Below are 20,556 nucleotides of genomic sequence, written 5' to 3'. Positions count from 1 at the left end.
ATGTATCTTGTGTTTTTTATGTTGATTTAATAAAAAAAAACAAAAAAAACGATACCGATAATAAAAAAACGATACCGATAATTTCCGATATTACATTTTAAAGCATTTATCGGACATCTCTAATAATAATGTGTTAATTCCACGACTGTATATATCGGTATCGGTTGATATCGGTATCGGTAATTAAGAGTTGGACAATATCGGAATATCGGATATGGGCAAAAAGCCATTATCGGACAACCCTAATTGAAAATAAAACATTGTATACTTGGCAACATGCCTGGCCACTGTTTGTCGGTCCTGAGAAGAACCCTGCGACACAGACTGTCACAAAGTATAACCCATTTACCATTTCTTTGGTCAAAATGTTGCACAGATGATGTTTTACAGATCATCTTCAAGCTGCTTTCTGACAGTCGCTTCCGGATGCGATGTTTAGTGGGCGGTCTTATTTACGTGGCTCACCTTCGACCCTCACCTCCCAGGCGGTGAACAAGGGGATGGGTCAAATGCAGAGGACACATTTCACCACACCTAGTGTGTGTGTGACAATCTTTGGTACTAAGAAGACTAAGACTGCAACTTCTCCCCGTCATCTTTGTTGTAGCGGTGTAGCGTGCATGGACGGGAGTGGAAGAAGTGTCAAAAGATGGAGCTAACTGTTTTAATGACATTCAGATATAAAACTACAAACCCCGTTTCCATATGAGTTGGGAAATTGTGTTGGATGTAAATATAAACGGAATACAATGATTTGCGAATCATTTTCAACCCATTTTCAGTTGAATATGCTACAAAGACAACATATTTGATGTTCAAACTGATAAACTTTTTTTTTTTTGCAAATGATCATTAACTTTAGAATTTGATGCCAGCAACACGTGACAAAGAAGTTGGGAAAGGTGGCAATAAATACTGATAAAGTTGAGGAATGCTCATCAAACACTTATTTGGAACATCCCACAGGTGAACAGGCAAATTGGGAACAGGTGGGTGCCATGATTGGGTATAAAAGTAGATTCCATGAAATGCTCAGTCATTCACAAACAAGGATGGGGCGAGGGTCACCACTTTGTCAACAAATGCCTGAGCAAATTGTTGAACAGTTTAAGAAAAACCTTTCTCAACCAGCTATTGCAAGGAACTTAGGGATTTCACCATCTACGGTCCGTAATATCATCAAAGGGTTCAGAGAATCTGGAGAAATCACTGCACGTAAGCAGCTAAGCCCGTGACCTTCGATCCCTCAGGCTGTACTGCATCAACAAGCGACATCAGTGTGTAAAGGATATCACCACATGGGCTCAGGAACACTTCAGAAACCCACTGTCAGTAACTACAGTTGGTCGCTACATCTGTAAGTGCAAGTTAAAACTCTCCTATGCAAGGCGAAAACCGTTTATCAACAACACCCAGAAACGCCGTCGGCTTCGCTGGGCCTGAGCTCATCTCAGATGGACTGATACAAAGTGGAAAAGTGTTCTGTGGTCTGACGAGTCCACATTTCAAATTGTTTTTGGAAACTGTGGACGTCGTGTCCTCCGGACCAAAGAGGAAAAGAACCATCCGGATTGTTATAGGCGCAAAGTTGAAAGCCAGCATCTGTGATGGTATGGGGGTGTATTAGTGCCCAAGACATGGGTAACTTACACATCTGGGAAGGCGCCATTAATGCTGAAAGGTACATACAGGTTTTGGAGCAACATATGTTGCCATCCAAGCAACGTTACCATGGACGCCCCTGATTATTTCAGCAAGACAATGCCAAGCCATGTGGCTTCATAGTAAAAGAGTGGCTTCATAGTAAAAGAGTGCGGGTACTAGACTGGCCTGCCTGTAGTCCAGACCTGTCTCCCATTGAAAATGTGTGGCGCATTATGAAGCCTAAAATACCACAACGGAGACCCCCGGACTGTTGAACAACTTAAGCTGTACATCAAGCAAGAATGGGAAAGAATTCCACTTGAGAAGCTTAAAAAATGTGTCTCCTCAGTTCCCAAACGTTTACTGAGTGTTGTTAAAAGGAAAGGCCATGTAACACAGTGGTGAACAGGCCCTTTCCCAACTACTTTGGCACGTGTTGCAGCCATGAAATTCTAAGTTAATTATTATTTGCAAAAAAAAAATAAAGTTTATGAGTTTGAACATCAAATATCTTGTCTTTGTAGTGCATTCAACTGAATATGGGTTGAAAAGGATTTGCAAATCATTGTATTACGTTTATATTTACATTTAACAAGATTTCCCAACTCATATGGAAACGGGGTTTGTACTGTATGTGGCAGGCCATTTCTACCCCTCTTGAGTTTGACACCTGTGCCGTATATAACTAAGAATTTGCTGGAGCAATGAGCACCCAGCAGGGTTTTTGCTTTTTCCAGTGGAAATGGATGAAAAAAGGGCCTCACCTGAGCAGAGGGCTCCTTTGAATCTGAGGCAGTTGAAGTCGTCGCACTCGCAGTGTTTGCCCCACACCTGTCCAAACTCGCTGGCATGGCACGAGCACTGTCCGCACAAGCAGTCCCCTCGCCCATTGCAGATGGGGCTCCCCGGCTTGGGGACGCACTTGTCGTCGTCGGAGGGACTGTAGTCCTCCAAGGAGCACTCGCAGCGCGGGCCCAGGCGGCCCTGGTGACACTGGCACACGCCACACTCGTAGGTGCCGTTACCGCCGCTACACGACGGGCTGTCGGCCTCGGCGTAGGCCTCGCAGTCGCACGCGCAGGCGAAAACCACGCTGACCTCCAGGGAGTCCCTAAAGCCTTGAGGTTTGATGGTGAACGTCTGGCTCTTCTCCTTCGGGCAGCCACGCAACTGAGCCTCCACGCTGAAAGACACCTGAGGAGGACATAGTTCCGGGGTAGTGTGTACGCCGAGATAGACGATGAATCACCAGCACACCTACCGTGTCTCCGATCGTAAGGCCGGAGCAAGACCTGAGACCAGGGATGACCTCGCCGTTCAGGCACGTTGCGTTGAAGGACAGATTGAGCTCATCGGGCACTCCGACCAGCTCCAGCTCCACTTTAGAGCGGATTTTCTACACGCAGATTGTTGTCATTAGAATCTTATAAATAGACCTTGACTTATTTTGGGGCGAAGTCCTTACGGCGTACGCTTCCTCTATGAGCTCAATAACATTCCCAGAGTCGCCGGACAGCTTTCCCACGGTTGTGCCCGGAATGAGCTGGCTGTACCCCTGAGAAAGAGCGAGAGCAACATGGTGACACAGGTTCATGTGCTTGGTTTTGTTGTTGTTAGGGTCGTTTGGTTTTTTTAGAGGTGTCCTGATACAACTTTTCAGGGCTGTTTGTTTACATGCTTTTTTTATTTCTCTTTGCTATTTGGACATATCTTTTGATATGATGTACTTAGTCCATAAGTACACAAACGTGTACTTCATGTGTAGTGACATGCTAATTTTGATTTTTACACTTTTTTTTCCCAAATTCCATTGTATGTTATACTCTTCTGACACCACCAGATAGCAGTATAAGTGTCCACATAAGTGGCATAAGACCCCAATTTAGTAGTGTACACAATTTTGGAAATAAAAGCTAAAAGGTTCTGTCCACGCATGTGGCCACTAAGCCTTTAGAGGTTAAGCATCATTTTATTTTGAGTTTATACTGCAAGTATTATTATTATTACACACCAGCTGCTTGATTGTACAAACCCCGTTTCCATATGAGTTGGGAAATTGTGTTAGATGTAAATATAAACGGAATACAATGATTTGCAAATCATTTTCAACCCATATTCAATTGAATGCACTACAAAGACAAGATATTTGATGTTCAAACTCATAAACTTTATTTTTTTTTGCAAATAATAATTAACTTAGAATTTCATGGCTGCAACACGTGCCAAAGTAGTTGGGAAAGCGCATGTTCACCACTGTGTTACATGGCCTTTCCTTTTAACAACACTCAATAAACGATTGGGAACTGAGGAAACTAATTGTTGAAGCTTTGAAAGTGGAATTCTTTCCCATTCTTGTTTTATGTAGAGCTTCAGTCGTTCAACAGTCCGGGGTCTCCGCTGTCGTATTTTACGCTTCATAATGCGCCACACATTTTCGATGGGAGACAGGTCTGGACTGCAGGCGGACCAGGAAAGTACCCGCACTGTTTTTTTACGAAGCCACGCTGTTGTAACACGTGCTGAATGTGGCTTGGCATTGTCTTGCTGAAATAAGCAGGGGCGTCCATGAAAAAGACGGTCTTAGATGGCAGCATATGTTGTTCCATACCTTTCAGCATTAATGGCGCCTTCACAGATGTGTAAGTTACCCATGCCTTGGGCACTAATACACCCCCATACCATCACAGATGCTGGCTTTTGAACTTTGCGTCGATAACAGTCTGGATGGTTCGCTTCCCCTGAGACGATGTCGAATATTTCCAAAAACAATTTGAAATGTGGACTCGTCAGACCACAGAACACTTTTCCACTTTGCATGAGTCCATCTTAGATGATCTCGGGCCCAGAGAAGCCGACGGCGTTTCTGGATGTTGTTGATAATTGGCTCTCGCTTTGCATAGTAGAGCTTTAACTTGTACTTACAGATGTAGCGAAAAACTGTATTTAGTGACAGTGGTTTTCTGAAGTGTTCCTGAGCCCATGTGGTGATATCCTTTAGAGATTGGTGTCAGTTTTTGATACAGTGTCGTCTTAGGGATCGAAGGTCACGGTCATTCAATGTTGGTTTCCGGCCATGCCGCTTACGTGGAGTGATTTCTCCAGATTCTCTGAACCTTTTGATGATATTATGGACCGTAGATGTTGAAATCCCTAAATTTCTTGCAATTGCACTTTGAGAAAAGTTGTTCTTAAACTGTTTGACTATTTGCTCACGCAGTTGTGGACAAAGGGGTGTACCTCGCCCCATCCTTTCTTGTGAAAGACTGAGCATTTTTTGGGAAGCTGTTTTTATACCCAATCATGGCACCCACCTGTTCCCAATTTGCCTGCACACCTGTGGGATGTTCCAAATAAGTGTTTGATGAGCATTCCTCAACTTTATCAGTATTTATTGCCACCTTTCCCAACTTCTTTGTCACGTGTTGCTGGCATCAAATTCTAAAGTTAATGATTATTTGAAAAAAAAATAAAGTTTATGAGTTTGAACATCAAATATGTTGTCTTTGTAGCATATTCAACTGAATTTGGGTTGAAAAGGATTTGCAAATCATTGTATTATGTTTATATTTACATCTAACACAATTTCCCAACTCATATGGAAACGGGGTTTGTAACATGCATAGATTAGATTAGACATTAGACCAACTTTTTTGATCCACAAGGGAAATTGTTCCACACAGTAGCTCAGTTACAATGGATGGAAAGGGTAAGGGTGGAAAGGATCGTGCACACAAGGGCACAAAAAGAGGGCGAAAACAAAAGGTATAATGTAGCAATATAAAATATAACATATATGTAATATTTACATATTATATACCCAGTATGAATATATACTGAAATATTATATTATTATATTATATTATATTAATTGTAGTTTTCATTAAAACATTTGGAGGTGTTGAAATCACCATGTAAAAATCACTAATGCTAATTGTTAGCATGTCTATTGCATATCCAATGTAAATTAGCATTAAGCTAACAAGGGACTACCACGGCTATACCTGGGCCCTACGCATAAAGCGGGATCTGCGTTTCACGAGGGGCAGCCCGGCAACTGTTTCCCTTTTGATACGATACTGATATTGCAGCCTTGACTGTTGGCAGAAACCAATATCGATCCGATACAAGCATGAGTAATGCATACTTTAAATACATACTGATGTTGTGATCATATCATCATATCATATTACTGAAACTGCTTGAGCAGAGTCTGGAATGGACTGTATAGCCTCCCATTTCGTTGTTACATTTAGTTTTCTCATATTTCTGAGTCTCATTTGCAAGTATGCATTCATTTTCAGTTTGTTCTAGGTATGTTGCTGTAGTCAGGAAGTAGTGTTTTGCTATTTAGCTGTCTAGAAAATTGCTATATAAATCAAATCTATCATTAATATTATTAGGCCAGGAATGTGCCAGTCTTGCTTTAGGTTGAGTCCTACAAAGTGTTTGTACTGTAAGTATTGTACTTATCACACACCAGCTGTTTGACTGTAACGTGCATCTCAGTCGTTGCTTTATTTGAAAAAATTGTAAGTGTTGAAATTGCCCTGTAAATTTGCTAATGCAAATTAGTAGCATGTATATGGCATATCATATGTAAATTAGCATTGAGCTAGCACATTTGTTTTGCATTCCTTTTATGTTGCAATGTACGTTTTTGTGTGTCTGTATGCGGAGTAAAACTATGGAACAAACTGGACTTACAACACAAGCAATGCCAAACTATTAATCGATTTAAACTATTATACAAACATGGGGTCTGGTTCAAATATAGAGATGAGGGTCTTTAATTTGACCTGCTGCTGTACTCTGTCTCAAAGTGTTAACATGTGCTCAATGTTTCCTTACCATTATTGCTATGTTGTCTATTACCATTATTGTTATGTTGTCTATTACCATTGTTGGTATATTCATTATTCCTACATTGTTGATACAAAATATTGTTACACTGTAATAATCATTGTTACCTGTGGTAATACAACATCTGTATTATAATCCTTGAACAAAGTAAGAGTGAAACTCATGTGAATAATCACTGAATGGAGAACTGGGGGTGGGATTAAATAAATTATCTTCTTCCCACTCCCTTTCAGGCAAAACTGGACAATCATGCATTACATACTATACATTACCTTTTGCACTATATTAATTTATATTATTATGTGTTGTCAACTTTGTACTTTTTTATGTCATTGCCTGAAATAAATAAATAAATGAATGAAATTGAAAATGAAAATGTAACAAATACTTTTTTTTAGTTCTGTGTTAGTAATATTAACATATACTGAACAAAAATTTAAATGCAACACTTTTGTTTTTGCTCCCATTTTTCATGAGTAGAACTCAAAGATGTACAACTTTTACTATATACACAAAATACCTATTCCTCTCTAATATTGCTCACAAATCTGTGTTAGTGAGCATTTCTTCTTTGCCAAGATAATCCATCACACCTCACAGGTCTGGCATATCAAGATGCTGATTAAACAGCATGATTCTTGCACAGGTGTGCCTTAGGCTGCCGTCAGTAAATCAATCAGGGACAGGTCAGGGAAACGAGTGCTCAGGGAGACATGTAGGAAAAGGAACCGAAATTAAGAGCGCTGACAGGAAATAAACACAAACGCAGAGGAAAACCCAAACATAATTAAACTGTCAGTAACAAGCCTGACAGAACAGCTTGTATCAGAGTCTGGGTATAAGGACAACTTTAGGACAACTTAAAGGCCTACTGAAACCCACTACTACCGACCACGCAGTCTGATAGTTTATATATCAATGATGAAATCTTAACATTGCAACACATGCCAATACGGCCGGGTTAGCTTACTAGAGTGCAATTTTAAATTTCACGCGAAATATCCTGCTGAAAACGTCTCGGTATGATGACGTCTGCGCGTGACGTGACGGATTGTAGAGGACATTTTGGGACAGCATGGTGGCCAGCTATTAAGTTGTCTGTTTTCATGGCAAAATTTTACAGTATTCTGGACATCTGTATTGGTGAATCTTTTTCAATTTGTTCAATGAACAATGGAGACAGCAAAGAAGAAAGCTGTAGGTGGGAAGCGGTGTATTGCGGCAGATGTTGTGCCGGATAACGCACCTCCGCCGTAGAATGCACCCCTTGACTGTTGTGCCGGATAACACAGCCGGTGTTTCATTGTTTACATTCCCTGAAGATGACAGTCAAGCTTTACCATTGGCCTGTGGAGAACTGGGACAACAGAGACTCTTACCAGAAGGACTTTGAGTTGGATGCGCAGACGCGGTACCGTGAGTACGCATGCAGCTGCGGCTTCCAAACATTTGATCGCTTGTCCGTACGTGCGTGCCGCTATGTGCATGTCACGTACGTAACTTTGGGGACTTTGGGGAAATACATGTGCTGTATGAACTTTGGGGAGGTGAACGGTACTTTGGGCTGTGGGATTGAGTGTGTTGTGCAGGTTGTATTGGCGGGTTATATGGACGGGAGGGGGGAGGTGTTTGTTATGCGGGATTAATTTGTGGCATATTAAATATAAGCCTGGTTGTGTTGTGGCTAATAGAGTATATATATGTCTTGTGTTTATTTACTGTTTTAGTCATTCCCAGCTGAATATCAGGTCCCACCCGCCTCTCACAGCATCTTCCCTATCTGAATCGCTCTCACTGCCCTCTAGTCCTTCACTCTTACTTTCCTCATCCACAAATCTTTCATCCTCGCTCAAATTAATGGGGAAATCGTCGCTTTCTCGGTCCGAATCGCTCTCGCTGCTGGTGGCATGCATGATTGTAAACAATGTGCAGATGTGAGGAGCTCCACAACCTGTGACGTCACGCGCATATCGTCTGCTACTTCCGGTACAGGCAAGGCTTTTTTATCAGCGACCAAAAGTTGCGAACTTTATCGTCGATGTTCTCTACTAAAAATATGGCAATATCGCGAAATGATCAAGTATGACACATAGAATGGACCTGCTATCCCCGTTTAAATAAGAAAATCGCATTTCAGTCGGCCTTTAATCTCTGCTTGGTTGAAGTGATGCTTTTTTAAATATTTGTACTTCCCTCACTCTAAAAGCCAAAAGCACTTTGTTTTTTTCAACTGAATAATGTATTTGCTGCGTGCTAAATGTAATCAGCCTTCATGTGTTAATTGATTGAAAGTGTTCATTTTAAACGTATGTGGACGCAACAGCCGTTCTCTTCCCGAGTTTAGAAATTAGAGAAACAGTATCTCAATTCTTTTAAGTCTTTTTTTAGATTTTAGACGTGGGCGTCAACTGTTATTTTTTTGCTGATATTGGACCAATATCCGATATCAATCTTACGTTTTTCTTTTGAAAGCACAGTCAAGAATTTACCTTGTAGAGCGGCACCACATTGTTTGTCACAGCAAAAATCAGATTGATGTTGTTCTCTGACATTTTCTCCGTCAGAAGCGCCAAGGAGGGATAGTCCTGGAATAGAAGCGGGGAAGGCCAAGACATACATTAAAAACACGTCTATTTTAGAAAAGTAATTCTTCATTGGTTTTACAAGGAGTAGCAATATTTTAGAGCTTGATGGGTTAATCAACATCAGAGGTGTCCAGGGGCCATTTTTAACCCCACGCTAGTTTTCTAGTGGCACTTGATGTATTACAAAAATAAAATACCGCCCTAGCTGTAAAATATGAGCACCTCTGATCTAGAAACATGTTTTTTGTTCCCAAGCAGGCTATGCTATTAGACCAGGGGCGTCAAACGTACGGCCCGAGGGCTGGATCGGGCCCGCGAACAGGGCCCGCGGGATGAGTTTGCTAAGTATAAATATTAACCTGAAATTTGTGAATGAAATAAACAGCTGTTCTAAATGTGTCCACTGGATGTCGTAATAGCAATTCTTTGTATCTTTGTAGATGCTGCTACATATGTGCAAAATAAACCACATGATGTAGTACATCAGTCGAGGAAAATGATCAAACTACATAAATAACATACTGTAATTTGATTTTGATATAATTTTTTTTATCTTGATTGATTGAAAATGAACACCAAAGAGTTGACTGATGAACATTATCACATAATTTATTCAGAAAATATAAATAACTAGAGATGTCCGATAATATCGGCCTGCCGATATTATCGGTCCATAAATGCGTTAAAATGTAATATCGTAAATTATCGGTATCGTTTTTTTAATTATCGGTATCGTTGTTTTTTTATTTATTTTATTAAATCAACATAAAAAACACAAGATTAGTGCACCAACCCAAAAATCTTCCCTCTCTTGTTTCTTTCTGTTATTAATATTCTGGTTTCTACATTATATATCAAAATATATCAATACAGTCTGCAACGGATACAGTCCGTAAGCACACATGATTGTGCGTGCTGCTGGTCCACTAATAGTACTAATCTTTAACAGTTAATTTTACTAATTTTCATTAATTACTAGTTTCTATGTAACTGTTTTTAAATTGTTTTACTTTCTTTTTTATTCAAGAAAATGTTTTTGATTTATTTATCTTATTTTATTTTATTAATATTTAAAAAAAGGACCTTATCTTCACCATACCTGGTTGTCCAAATTAGGCATAATAATGTGTTAATTCCACGACTGCATATATCGGTTGATATCGGTATCGGTTGATATCGGTATCGGTAATTAAAAGTTGGACAATATCGGAATATCGGATATCGGCAAAAAGCCATTATCAGACATCCCTATAAATCAATCAATCAATCAATGTTTATTTATATAGCCCTAAATCACAAGTGTCATAAAGATAGAATACTATTATCCGCAACATGTAAGTGTAAAAAAAAAACAACATTATGATTTGTACATTTTCAGAATGTGCTTGTTCTATTTTTAAATTATTTATTAATTAATTATTTATTTATTAATTATTATGAAATTCTTTGTCTTTATTTTTAAGCTATTGTGCCGTGATTTTTGCCAGTCCAGCCCACTTGGGAGTAGATTTTTCTCCATGTTAAGTTAAAGTTAAAGTACCAATGATTGTCACACACACACTAGGTGAGGCGAAATTATTCTCTGCATTTGACCCATCACCCTTGACCACCCCCTGGGAGGTGAGGGGAGCAGAGGGCAGCAGCGGTGGCCGCGCCCGGGAATCATTTTGGTGATTTAACCCCCAATTCCAACCCTTAATGCTGAGTGCCAAGCAGGGAGATAATGGGTGGCCCCTCATCTGAAATGAGTTTGACACTACTGTATTAGACCCTGTTAGAATATTGCGATTCCTGTTTTTTTTTAAAGAGGACAGAACCTGCAAGGTAAAAGTATGATTAGGTTTGAGGACAGGGACAGCGGCCACGTAGCAAGGTGTCGGTTTTGTAAACCAGAGGTGGTGGGTTTAAACCCCCCTGTGCCTTTGTGAAAGGGGACTTATGATGAATTTGGTATTTTCTGACTTTTCAATATTGTTAGATACTCGTGTTAAACAATGCTAAAGCGCCAAATCATAGGGTTCATGCATTTTGGTAACGTTTTACGGTAACTGACTTTAGCATGTCAAGCTCTCAACCAGAGAGAGGGTGAGGAGCTCCATGCTTTGTGTGAAACATGAAACACGGTAGGATAAGGATTATTTTCATTGAATCTGGAAATATTAATAATAACACCGACAAACTGTACAACATGCAGTAACATAAATGTTGCTTGAAGTAGCTTTTTTTATGCGAGTGTGCAGGTGTACCTAATTGTTGTGACCGGGTGAATCTATATCTTGTTTATGAGGTTTATTTTCAACCGTGTGTGAAAAAAAAATAACAGTGACGACTTATATATAGATATATATTTACACAGTGTACATTTTCAAAGGATAAATAAATGATGATACTTTTGGTGAGGGTGTGGCGTGGCTTCATTTGCAATCTGGGAATGCCTCCAGAGTGGAACATCTTCCAGAGAGACTCAAAAAATGGGTTATAAAAGTGATTGTGGAGCAAAATTTACACCAAAGCATATCCAATACATACATTTTGATATTTTTCATTTTCAAAACCATTACAATATATGGATTTTTTTTTTAACCTTTAGGGCTCCCCTCAAGTTTGGTACCGGGGACCCGGAAGGTTTTAGTCATAAAAATGTAAAACAAATAAGTCATATACAAAACAATTTTCAATGCTTAAATCTGTAGATCAACTTCAGATCTATCTGTCGATATAAAGTTGTTGTTTTTTTTAAACGTTTATGCCATTTTTGTTAAAGAAGACTAGAGATGTCCGATAATGGCTTTTTTGCCGATATCCGATATTGTCCAACTCTTAATTACCGATTCCAATATCAACCGATACCGATATATACAGTCGTGGAATTAACACATTCCATCCATCCATTTTCTACCGCTTATTCCCTTCGGGGTCGCGGGGGGTGCTGGAGCCTATCTCAGCTACAATCGGGCGGAAGGCGGGGTACACCCTGGACAAGTCGCCACCTCATCACAGGGCCAACACAGATAGACAGACAACATTCACACTCACATTCACACACTAGGGCCAATTTAGTGTTGCCAATCAACCTATCCCCAGGTGCATGACTTTGGAGGTGGGAGGAAGCCGGAGTACCCGGAGGGAACCCACGCAGTCACGGGGAGAACATGCAAACTCCACACAGAGAGATCCCGAGCCCGGGATTGTACCCAAGACTACTCAGGACCTTCGTATTGTGAGGCAGATGCACCCTAATTTTGTTGTGATGCCGCGCTGGATGCATTAAACAATGTAACAAGGTTTTCCAAAACAAATAAACTCAAGTTATGGAAAAAAATGCCAACATGGCACTGCCATATTTATTATTGAAGTCACAAAGTGCATTATTTTTTTTTTTAACATGCCTCAAAACAGCAGCTTGGAATTTGGGACATGCTCTCCCTGAGAGAGCATGAGGAGGTTGAGGTGGGCAGGATTTGGGGGGGCGGGGTTGAGGTTGGGGCGGGGCTAGCAGGGGGGGTGTATATTGTAGTGTCCCGGAAGAGTTAGTGCTGCAAGGGGTTCTGGGTATTTGTTCTGTTGTGTTTATGTTGTGTTACGGTGCGGATGTTCTCCCAAAATGTGTTTGTCATTCTTGTTTGGTGTGGGTTCACAGTGTGACGCATATTTTTAACAGTGTTAAAGTTGTTTATACTGCCACCCTCAGTGCGACCTGTATGGCTTTTGACCAAGGCAGTGCCTTTAAGGTTTATTGGCGCTCTGTACTTCTCCCTACCTCCGTGTACACAGCGGCGTCTTAAAAAATCATAAATGTTACTTTTTTAAACCGATACCGATAATTTTGAAACCGATACCGATAATTTCCAATATTATATTTTAAAGCATTTATCGGACATCCCTAAAGAAAACCCTTTTTTTAAATGGCAAAAACGCAAAATATGCAACATTTCCCCCCCCCAAAATGTTCAAAGTCGAATATTTGATATGAGATAATTGGAGCCTTAAATTGGTCAATAATTCATAACAATATTTATTTTGAGAAATGACAGTTTAAATAAAAGAAAACACTAAAATTCTCAAGGATCCAAAACAACCCTAAATGGTAAAAATAAATAAATACTTATTATTTTATGATTTCACGAATGCAAAGTATTTTAGCCAGGGAGTTGCCTCCTGGCCTGCAGTATGAAGGGCAACCATCCCCCCCCCCCCCCCCCTCTAGTCTGTGGAGTGGACAGGCCTCAATAATGTGGTCCATTGTCTGTGTCTCTTCATAAGCACAAAGTGGGCTTGGCTTGCTTCCCCATCTGTAAAGGTCTTGTCCAGTCCTAAATCTATTGCCCTCTGTCTCCTTGGGAGGTTGGTGCCAGAGACTTGTTGGGGAGGGTCTGACACCAGATGTTTGTTTGGGACCTCCTTTGACTCCCCTTCATTTTTCCAAGCGGGTGTCATAGTTGGCTGGAGGAATTTTCTTCCAGATCAGTTTTCTGGACGGAAGACGGGCTGAGGCTGGGTTGAAAATATATTTTTTAATTTGGAATTTGGGGAGAGTCTTTGGCTTTTTGGATCATCTTTTGAGTAAAGGTGACTCGCCTGATGTGTGGGGGGGGGGCAATAATAGATAGGACGTGGAGTCAGGGGAGGGGTGTTGAACAGATGATCCCAGTTATTATGTGCATGGTTGAGTTGAGCTGGGTGTCCACCTGGTGCACATGGGCTGACCTTGTCCAGACAGGGACACAGTATTCTGCAGCGGAGTATACCAGGGTCAGTGCCGAGGTACAGACCAGGTTGTTTCTGGCCTTCACCTTTGCTGCTGTACCTTTCAGGTCTTCCTTGAAGAATAGTGTTCTATCAAGGGTCACTCCCAGATAGGTTGGATTTGGGGCATGCTGCAGGTTAAGTCCACCCAGTTGGATATTTAGCCCTGAAGAAGCTTTGGTGTTGTTGGGGTGGAAAACACTTGACGCTGTTGTGGCTGGGCTTGGTTTTAGGTTGTGCAGTGCTGGTCCAGCTTTGCAAGATCTTCCACAAGCACTTTTCAAGGAAATCAAAGCCTGGGGCTTGAGTTGCCAGAAAGTTGTCATCTGCATAAATACATTTGGTGGTGGGTAAATCATTTGTGTATAGATTAAAAAGTATTGGGGCCAGGACAGATCCTTTTTTTCTGCATCCTCCAGGCACAAGATGAACTTTGAACCTCCAGTTGGTTAACACGGTTGGGTTTGTTGTTGTTGCCCATGCAGGCAGGGAGTGCCTCTTTGAGTTTCAGCAGGAGGCCTTTGTGCCAAACAGTATCGTACGCAACTGTGAGGTCAAGAAAAACTGTTCCTGTCTTCAGTCTGTGCTCAAAACCATTCTCAATGAAGGTCGTTTGGGCCAGTACTTGCTCTCCTGTGCTTCGGTCCCTGCGGAAGCCAGCCTGGTCCACACAATGGATCTCTTCAACTCTGAGGTATATACTGTACGTTGCAATGTAAGTTGTACAGAGATTCTGAAGGGGACGCAGAGTAGAGAGATCGGCCGGTAGCTTGCTGGTACCAGGTTTTGTCATGGCAATGACTTTTGCAGACCTTCATTTCTTTGGGATGGATTTTGTCTGTACCTGTTCACCCAGGTTAGAGTTTGGGGGACCAGGTGTTTCATGAACTCTGGAAAAATTGCATTTAAGATGTGACTTTAAGGTTTTACTACTTAGGTATAAAATACTACACGGTCTAGCTCCATCCTATCTTGCCGATTGTATTGTAGCATATGTCCCGGCAAGAAATCTGCGTTCAAAGAACTCCGGCTTATTAGTGATTCCCAGAGCCCAAAAAAAATCTGCGGGCTATAGAGCGTTTTCTATTCGGGCTCCAGTACTATGGAATGCCCTCCCGGTAACAATTAGAGATGCTACCTCAGTAGAAGCATTTAAGTCCCATCTTAAAACTCATTTGTATACTCTAGTCTTTAAATAGACCCCTTTTTGATCTGCCGTTTCTTTTTTTGCCCCCCTTTCCTTTGTGGAAGGGGGGCACAGGTTCGGTGGCCATGGATGAAGTGCAGGCTGTCCAGAGTCGGGACCCGGAGTGGACCGCTCGCCTGTGCATCGGTTGGGGATATCTCTGCGCTGCTGACCCGTCTCCGCTCGGGTTGGTCTCCTGCTGGCCCCACTATGGACTGGACTCTCACTATTATGTTAGATTTACTATCGACTGGATTTTCACAATATTATGCTAGACCCACTCGACGTCCATTGCATCCGGTCTCCCCTAGAGGGGGGAGGGTCACCCACATCTGCGGTCCTCTCCAAGGTTTCTCATAGTCATTCACATTGACATCCCGCTGGGTTGTGAGTTTTTCCTTGCCCTTATGTGGGCTTGTGCAGCCCTTTGAGACACTTGTGATTTAGGGCTATATAAATAAACATTGATTGATTGATTGATTGAAATTGATATCATATGCAACTGCCATTCCACATTTCATTCCCAGCTTGGTGTTGCTTTCCTTGATGAAGTTATTTCTGTGTTTCGTTACTTCGGTTGTAATTAATCTCCTCGTGTTTTTATCTTGGGTTGCTTTTGCAATAGTCAGATCTATAGATAAACTTCAGATCTATCTGTCGACTATAAGTTTGATTATTTTTTTATGTTTTTTTATTTGTTTTATCCCCTTTTAATCATAGAAAACTTATATTATTCACCCCCTAAAAATATTTCAAAGTGAAATATTTGATGAGAAGTAATTAGAGCCCTCAATAGGTCAATAATTCATTACAAAATTCATTTTGATTCATAATTTATCATTTGCGCAAACCAGCCTGCATGACAGCTTTGTGTTGTTAGAGTGAACGTTACAAATTGTTCTTGTTACATTTCAACTGTTTGCTCTTTTATTCCAATTTTTTAAATGTAGCTGTGTACCGTAAATGGCCCAAGGCCGCATTTTGGACACCTATGATCTAGACCAGGGGTCCCCAAACTACGGCCCGCCAGCGTCAAAAATCTGGCCCCCGGGCAGTCTTAAGTTAAAAAAAAACAAAAAAAAACAAAAACGTTTTTTTGTTTTTTTTTATAATTAAAAAAAAAAAATCTGACCTTTCTAATCCATTTTCATTTCAATCCATCTTGTTACTCTCGGTGTCTCCTAGCATATTGTATAAAAAAAGCATTTTCTCATCGATAATGTGACATCATTGCGCTTGAAAAAAAATTAAAATAAATAAATATATATATATATATATATATATATATATATATATATATATATATATATATATATATATATATATACTGTATATATATATATATATATATATATATATATATATATATATATATATATATATTTATGTATATATATATATATATATATATATATATATATATATATATATATATATATATAGTCAAAAAGTTTGGGGACCCCTGATCTAGACCATTTGTAAGAGTTTTAAATGTAGATTAAAATAACTAGGGATATCCGATAATGGCTTTTTGCCGATATCCGATATTCCGATGCTGTCCAACTCTTTAATTACCGATACCGATATCAACCGATACCGATATCAACCGATATATGCAGTCGTGGAATTAACACATTATTATGCCTAATTTGGACAACCAGGTATGGTGAAGATAAGGTTATTTAAAAAATAAATAAATAAATACAAAAAAATAAATTAAAAACATTTTCTTGAGTAAAAAAGAAAGTAAAACAATATAAAAACAGTTACATAGAAACTAGTAATTAATGAAAATAAGTAAAATTAACTGTTATAGGTTAGTACTATTAGTGGACCAGCAGTACACACAACCATGTGTGCTTACGGACTGTATCTCTTGCAGACTGTATTGATATATATTGATATATAATGTCGGAACCAGAATATTAATAACAGAAAGAAACAACCCTTTTGTGTGAATGAGTGTAAATGGGGGAGGAAGGTTTTTTGGGTTGGTGCACTAATTGTAAGTGTATCTTGTGTTTTTTATGTTGATTTAATAAAAAAAAAAAAACAAGAAAAAAAAAACGATAACGATAATAAAAAAAACGATACCGATAATTTCCGATATTACATTTTAACGCATTTATCGGCCGATAATATCGGCAGGCCGGTATTATCGGACATCTCTAAAAATAACCATAGGTCCCCTTTAAGTCCATCAAACTCATTTGCCAACCTTCTTTCCTGTCTTTCAACTAAAATGGGAGCATATATTTTCAAATAGTGAGCAACTAGCCAACATGGATACACCCTTGACCCCGCAATGTGTTCTGTCAAGCTGCTCCCTTTACCAGCACAGTGGTTTTGTTGTAGACGTTGTCACCGCCAAGGTGGCACTCTCCGTCGTTGGGCTGCACGATGCCGGCGATGCGTCCGTCCAAAGCGATGTGGGTTTTGGCGTCGGTGGTGAACACCAGAAGGTGCGAGGCATCAGAACGCCAGCCGATCTTGTCCTTAAAAGACGGTTGGGGTAAGATGTTAACACGTGATGGGATGCATGTTAACTTTTTTCTTTTTGTACAGTCAAATGATTTATTTTTGAAAATCAGATTCATCACACTTTTGAATTTGGAATAACCATGATTAATCACAGGCTATGACTCTCTTGCATAACTTCAATTAGCTTAAAACAAGAGCCCAATATCTGAACAAAATTATATTTTATAGGCAGAGCGTCATACAGGAATTGTTTTTGATGTTTTACTCAAATGCATGTCATTTGTTCAAAATTTGCTAACAGTTTTATCTAAAGTCCAGTCTGGGTATATTTTAAAATGAAATTTGCCTATCATTCACAATCCCTATGTGGGACAGAAATAATTTTTTTCTAAGTGTCAAAAAAGTCGGGATTTTTTCCAAATGTCAAAAAGTCTGGATTTTTTCTAAGTGGCATAAATCAGGATTTTTTCTAAGTGGCATAAATTTGGATTTTTTCGAAGTGTCAAATATGTGTTTTTTTTCAAAGTGTCAAAAAGTCAGCATTTTTTCTAAATGTCAAAAAGTCGTGATTTTTTTTAAGTGTCACAAAGTCGTGATTTTTTCTAAGTGTCAAAAAGTTGGGAATTTTTGTAAGTGTCAAAAAAGTCGGGATTTTTTTCTAAGTGTCAAAAAAATTGGGATTTTTTCTAAATGTCATAAATCTGGATTTTTTCTAAGTGTCAAAACATCTGGATTTTTTCTAAGTGTCAAAAAGTCAGAATTTTTCTAAATGTCACAAAGTCGTGATTTTTTTCTAAGTGTCAAAAAATCTGGATTTTTTCTAGGTGTCAAAAAGTCGGGATTTTTTCTAAGTGTCAAAAAAAATCCAGACTTTTTGACACTTAGAAAAAAATCCAGACTTTTATAAAAACTAAAGGTAACGCAAACGAGCGTATTTTCGTGTCTTTCTCGCAATCTCTGGGTCCGAGTCGAATGTCAAAAAGTCTGGATTTTTTCCAAGTGTCAAAAAGTCAGGATTTTTTCAAAATGTTAAAAACTCAAGATTTTTTTAAGTGTCACAAAGTCGGGATTTTTTCTAAGTGTCAAAAAAGTCTGGATTTTTTTCTATGTGTCAAAAAGTCGCGATTCTTTTCTGACATTTAGAAAAAATCCCGACTTTTTGACACTTGGAAAATATCCAGACTTTTTGGCATTCGACCTGAGATTGCGGGAAAGACACGAAAAGACGCTCGTTTGCGTTACCTTTAGTTTTTATACACCTGCGTGAGGATTATGAATAATTCTTCATCTAAACTGAAAGATATGAATAGCCTATCAGTCGGCATCCCACTGAGAGCAGACACTGTAAAGTAAGTAATTATTATGTTTGTAGTTTGTATTTCTTGTTTAGTACTTACTCTAGTGCTACTTGCTGGACCTGTTTATCACTCAGCTTCTAAAACTTGTCGCTTGTCATCCTCCCTATTTTGGCGTATGCTTAAAATTAGCAAGAAACGTAAATATTACATGTTATTATTAGAAATGTCCGATGATATCGGACTGCCGTTATTATCGGCCGATAAATGCTTTAAAATGTAATAATCGGTATCAAAATTATCGGTATCGGTTTCAAAAAATAAAATGTATGACTTCTTACAACGCCGCTGTGTACACGGACGTAGGGAGAAGTACAGAGCGCCAATAAACCTTAAAGGCACTGCCTTTGCGTGCCGGCCCAATCACATAATATCTACGGCTTTTCACACACACAAGTGAATGCAAAGCATACTTGGTCAACAGCCATACAGGTCACACTAAGGGTGGCCGTCTAAACAACTTTAACACTGTTACAAATATGCGCCACACTGTGAACCCACACCAAACAAGAATGACAAACACATTTCGGGAGAACAGCCGCACCGTAACACAACATAAACACAACAGAACAAATACCCAGAACCCCTTGCAGCACTAACTCTTCCGGAACACTACAATATACACCCCCCGCTACCCCCTACCCCTATAACCCCCCCCCAATCCCGCCCACCTCAACCTCGTCATGTACTTTGTGACTTCAATAATAAATATGGCAGTGCCATGTTGGCATTTTTTCCCATAACCTGAGTTGGTTTATTTTGGAAAACCTTGTTACATTGTTTAATGCATCTAGTGGGGCATCCCAACAAAATTAGGCATAATAATGTGTTGATTCCACGACTGTATATATCGGTATCGGTTGATATCGGAGTCGGTAATTAAGAGTTGGACAATATCGGGATATCGGCAAAAAAGCCATTATCGGACATCTCTAGTTATTATGAATGTGCCAATCACTACATTACATATATACTTACATGTTGATGGAGGTTTTTGAATTTTTTTTTTAGAGCACTCTATAGTCGGAAGGGAGTGAATCCTCGTTACCTCCATTGTTAGCTGACTCTTGCAAGCATTTATTTAAATAAGGAAAACATATGTCTGATTTTCTCACATAAGGATTGTGAACGATAGACAAAATTCCCAAAAAGTTCCCCTTTAGCTGTTTTTTCCCCTCACCTTGCACACCACCGCCTGGATGACAGCATCAAATCCACCCTCCGGAGCGTCTCTATTTCGGGACACCTGTTGCTTCTCCACCTCCTCGGTGAAGCGGGCCACCGTCTCCGTCAGGGACAGCACATGCTTGAACCCAAACTGGGCCTGACAATCCGTATGAATCCTTTAGGAGATGGAAGAAGACAATGTGGAATAGCCTTTTTGCCCGGACATTTGCAAACTTTTCCTGGCCACTTACCCATAGCAGGGGTTGTCTATGGTTACCGGTGGGGACATGTACATGTAGGGGGACACGGTCTTGTCCACGAAGGCTCCAAATCCCATGCGTAGGTTGCTGGTTTTCTTCCCCATGGTTTCTGCGAGCTTGTTTCCCAGAGTCTGGAGGCGAGCTAAGTCGTCTATCATGGAATAGGAAAGGTCCATCAGGTAGTAGAGGTCGACCGGGTAATCCTCCACTTGCTTCACGGTTACAGTGAATCTTTTGGAGTCACCTGTGGGGCAAAGACAGGTTTAGAATTT

At 39.9% G+C, this 20,556-nt stretch overlaps 1 protein-coding gene across 1 annotated transcript in view; it reads right to left on the bottom strand.

Moving 5' to 3' along the window:
• Positions 1-20,556, bottom strand: part of LOC133620405 (integrin beta-3-like) — a 60,931-nt gene that overhangs the window by 19,785 nt on the left and 20,590 nt on the right. Inside the window, exons 4-10 of the mRNA XM_061981883.1 lie at positions 20,276-20,528; positions 20,038-20,200; positions 17,355-17,516; positions 8,994-9,089; positions 3,110-3,199; positions 2,906-3,040; positions 2,409-2,838 (exon numbers count right to left, since the gene is read on the bottom strand). Coding sequence (XP_061837867.1) covers positions 2,409-2,838; positions 2,906-3,040; positions 3,110-3,199; positions 8,994-9,089; positions 17,355-17,516; positions 20,038-20,200; positions 20,276-20,528 — 1,329 coding nt within the window. The remainder of the gene's footprint in view (positions 1-2,408; positions 2,839-2,905; positions 3,041-3,109; positions 3,200-8,993; positions 9,090-17,354; positions 17,517-20,037; positions 20,201-20,275; positions 20,529-20,556) is intronic.

Source organism: Nerophis lumbriciformis, linkage group LG24 (assembly GCF_033978685.3).
Source record: "Nerophis lumbriciformis linkage group LG24, RoL_Nlum_v2.1, whole genome shotgun sequence".
NCBI classification, from domain to species: domain Eukaryota; kingdom Metazoa; phylum Chordata; class Actinopteri; order Syngnathiformes; family Syngnathidae; genus Nerophis; species Nerophis lumbriciformis.
This window is presented reverse-complemented; position numbering and strand designations above follow the sequence as displayed.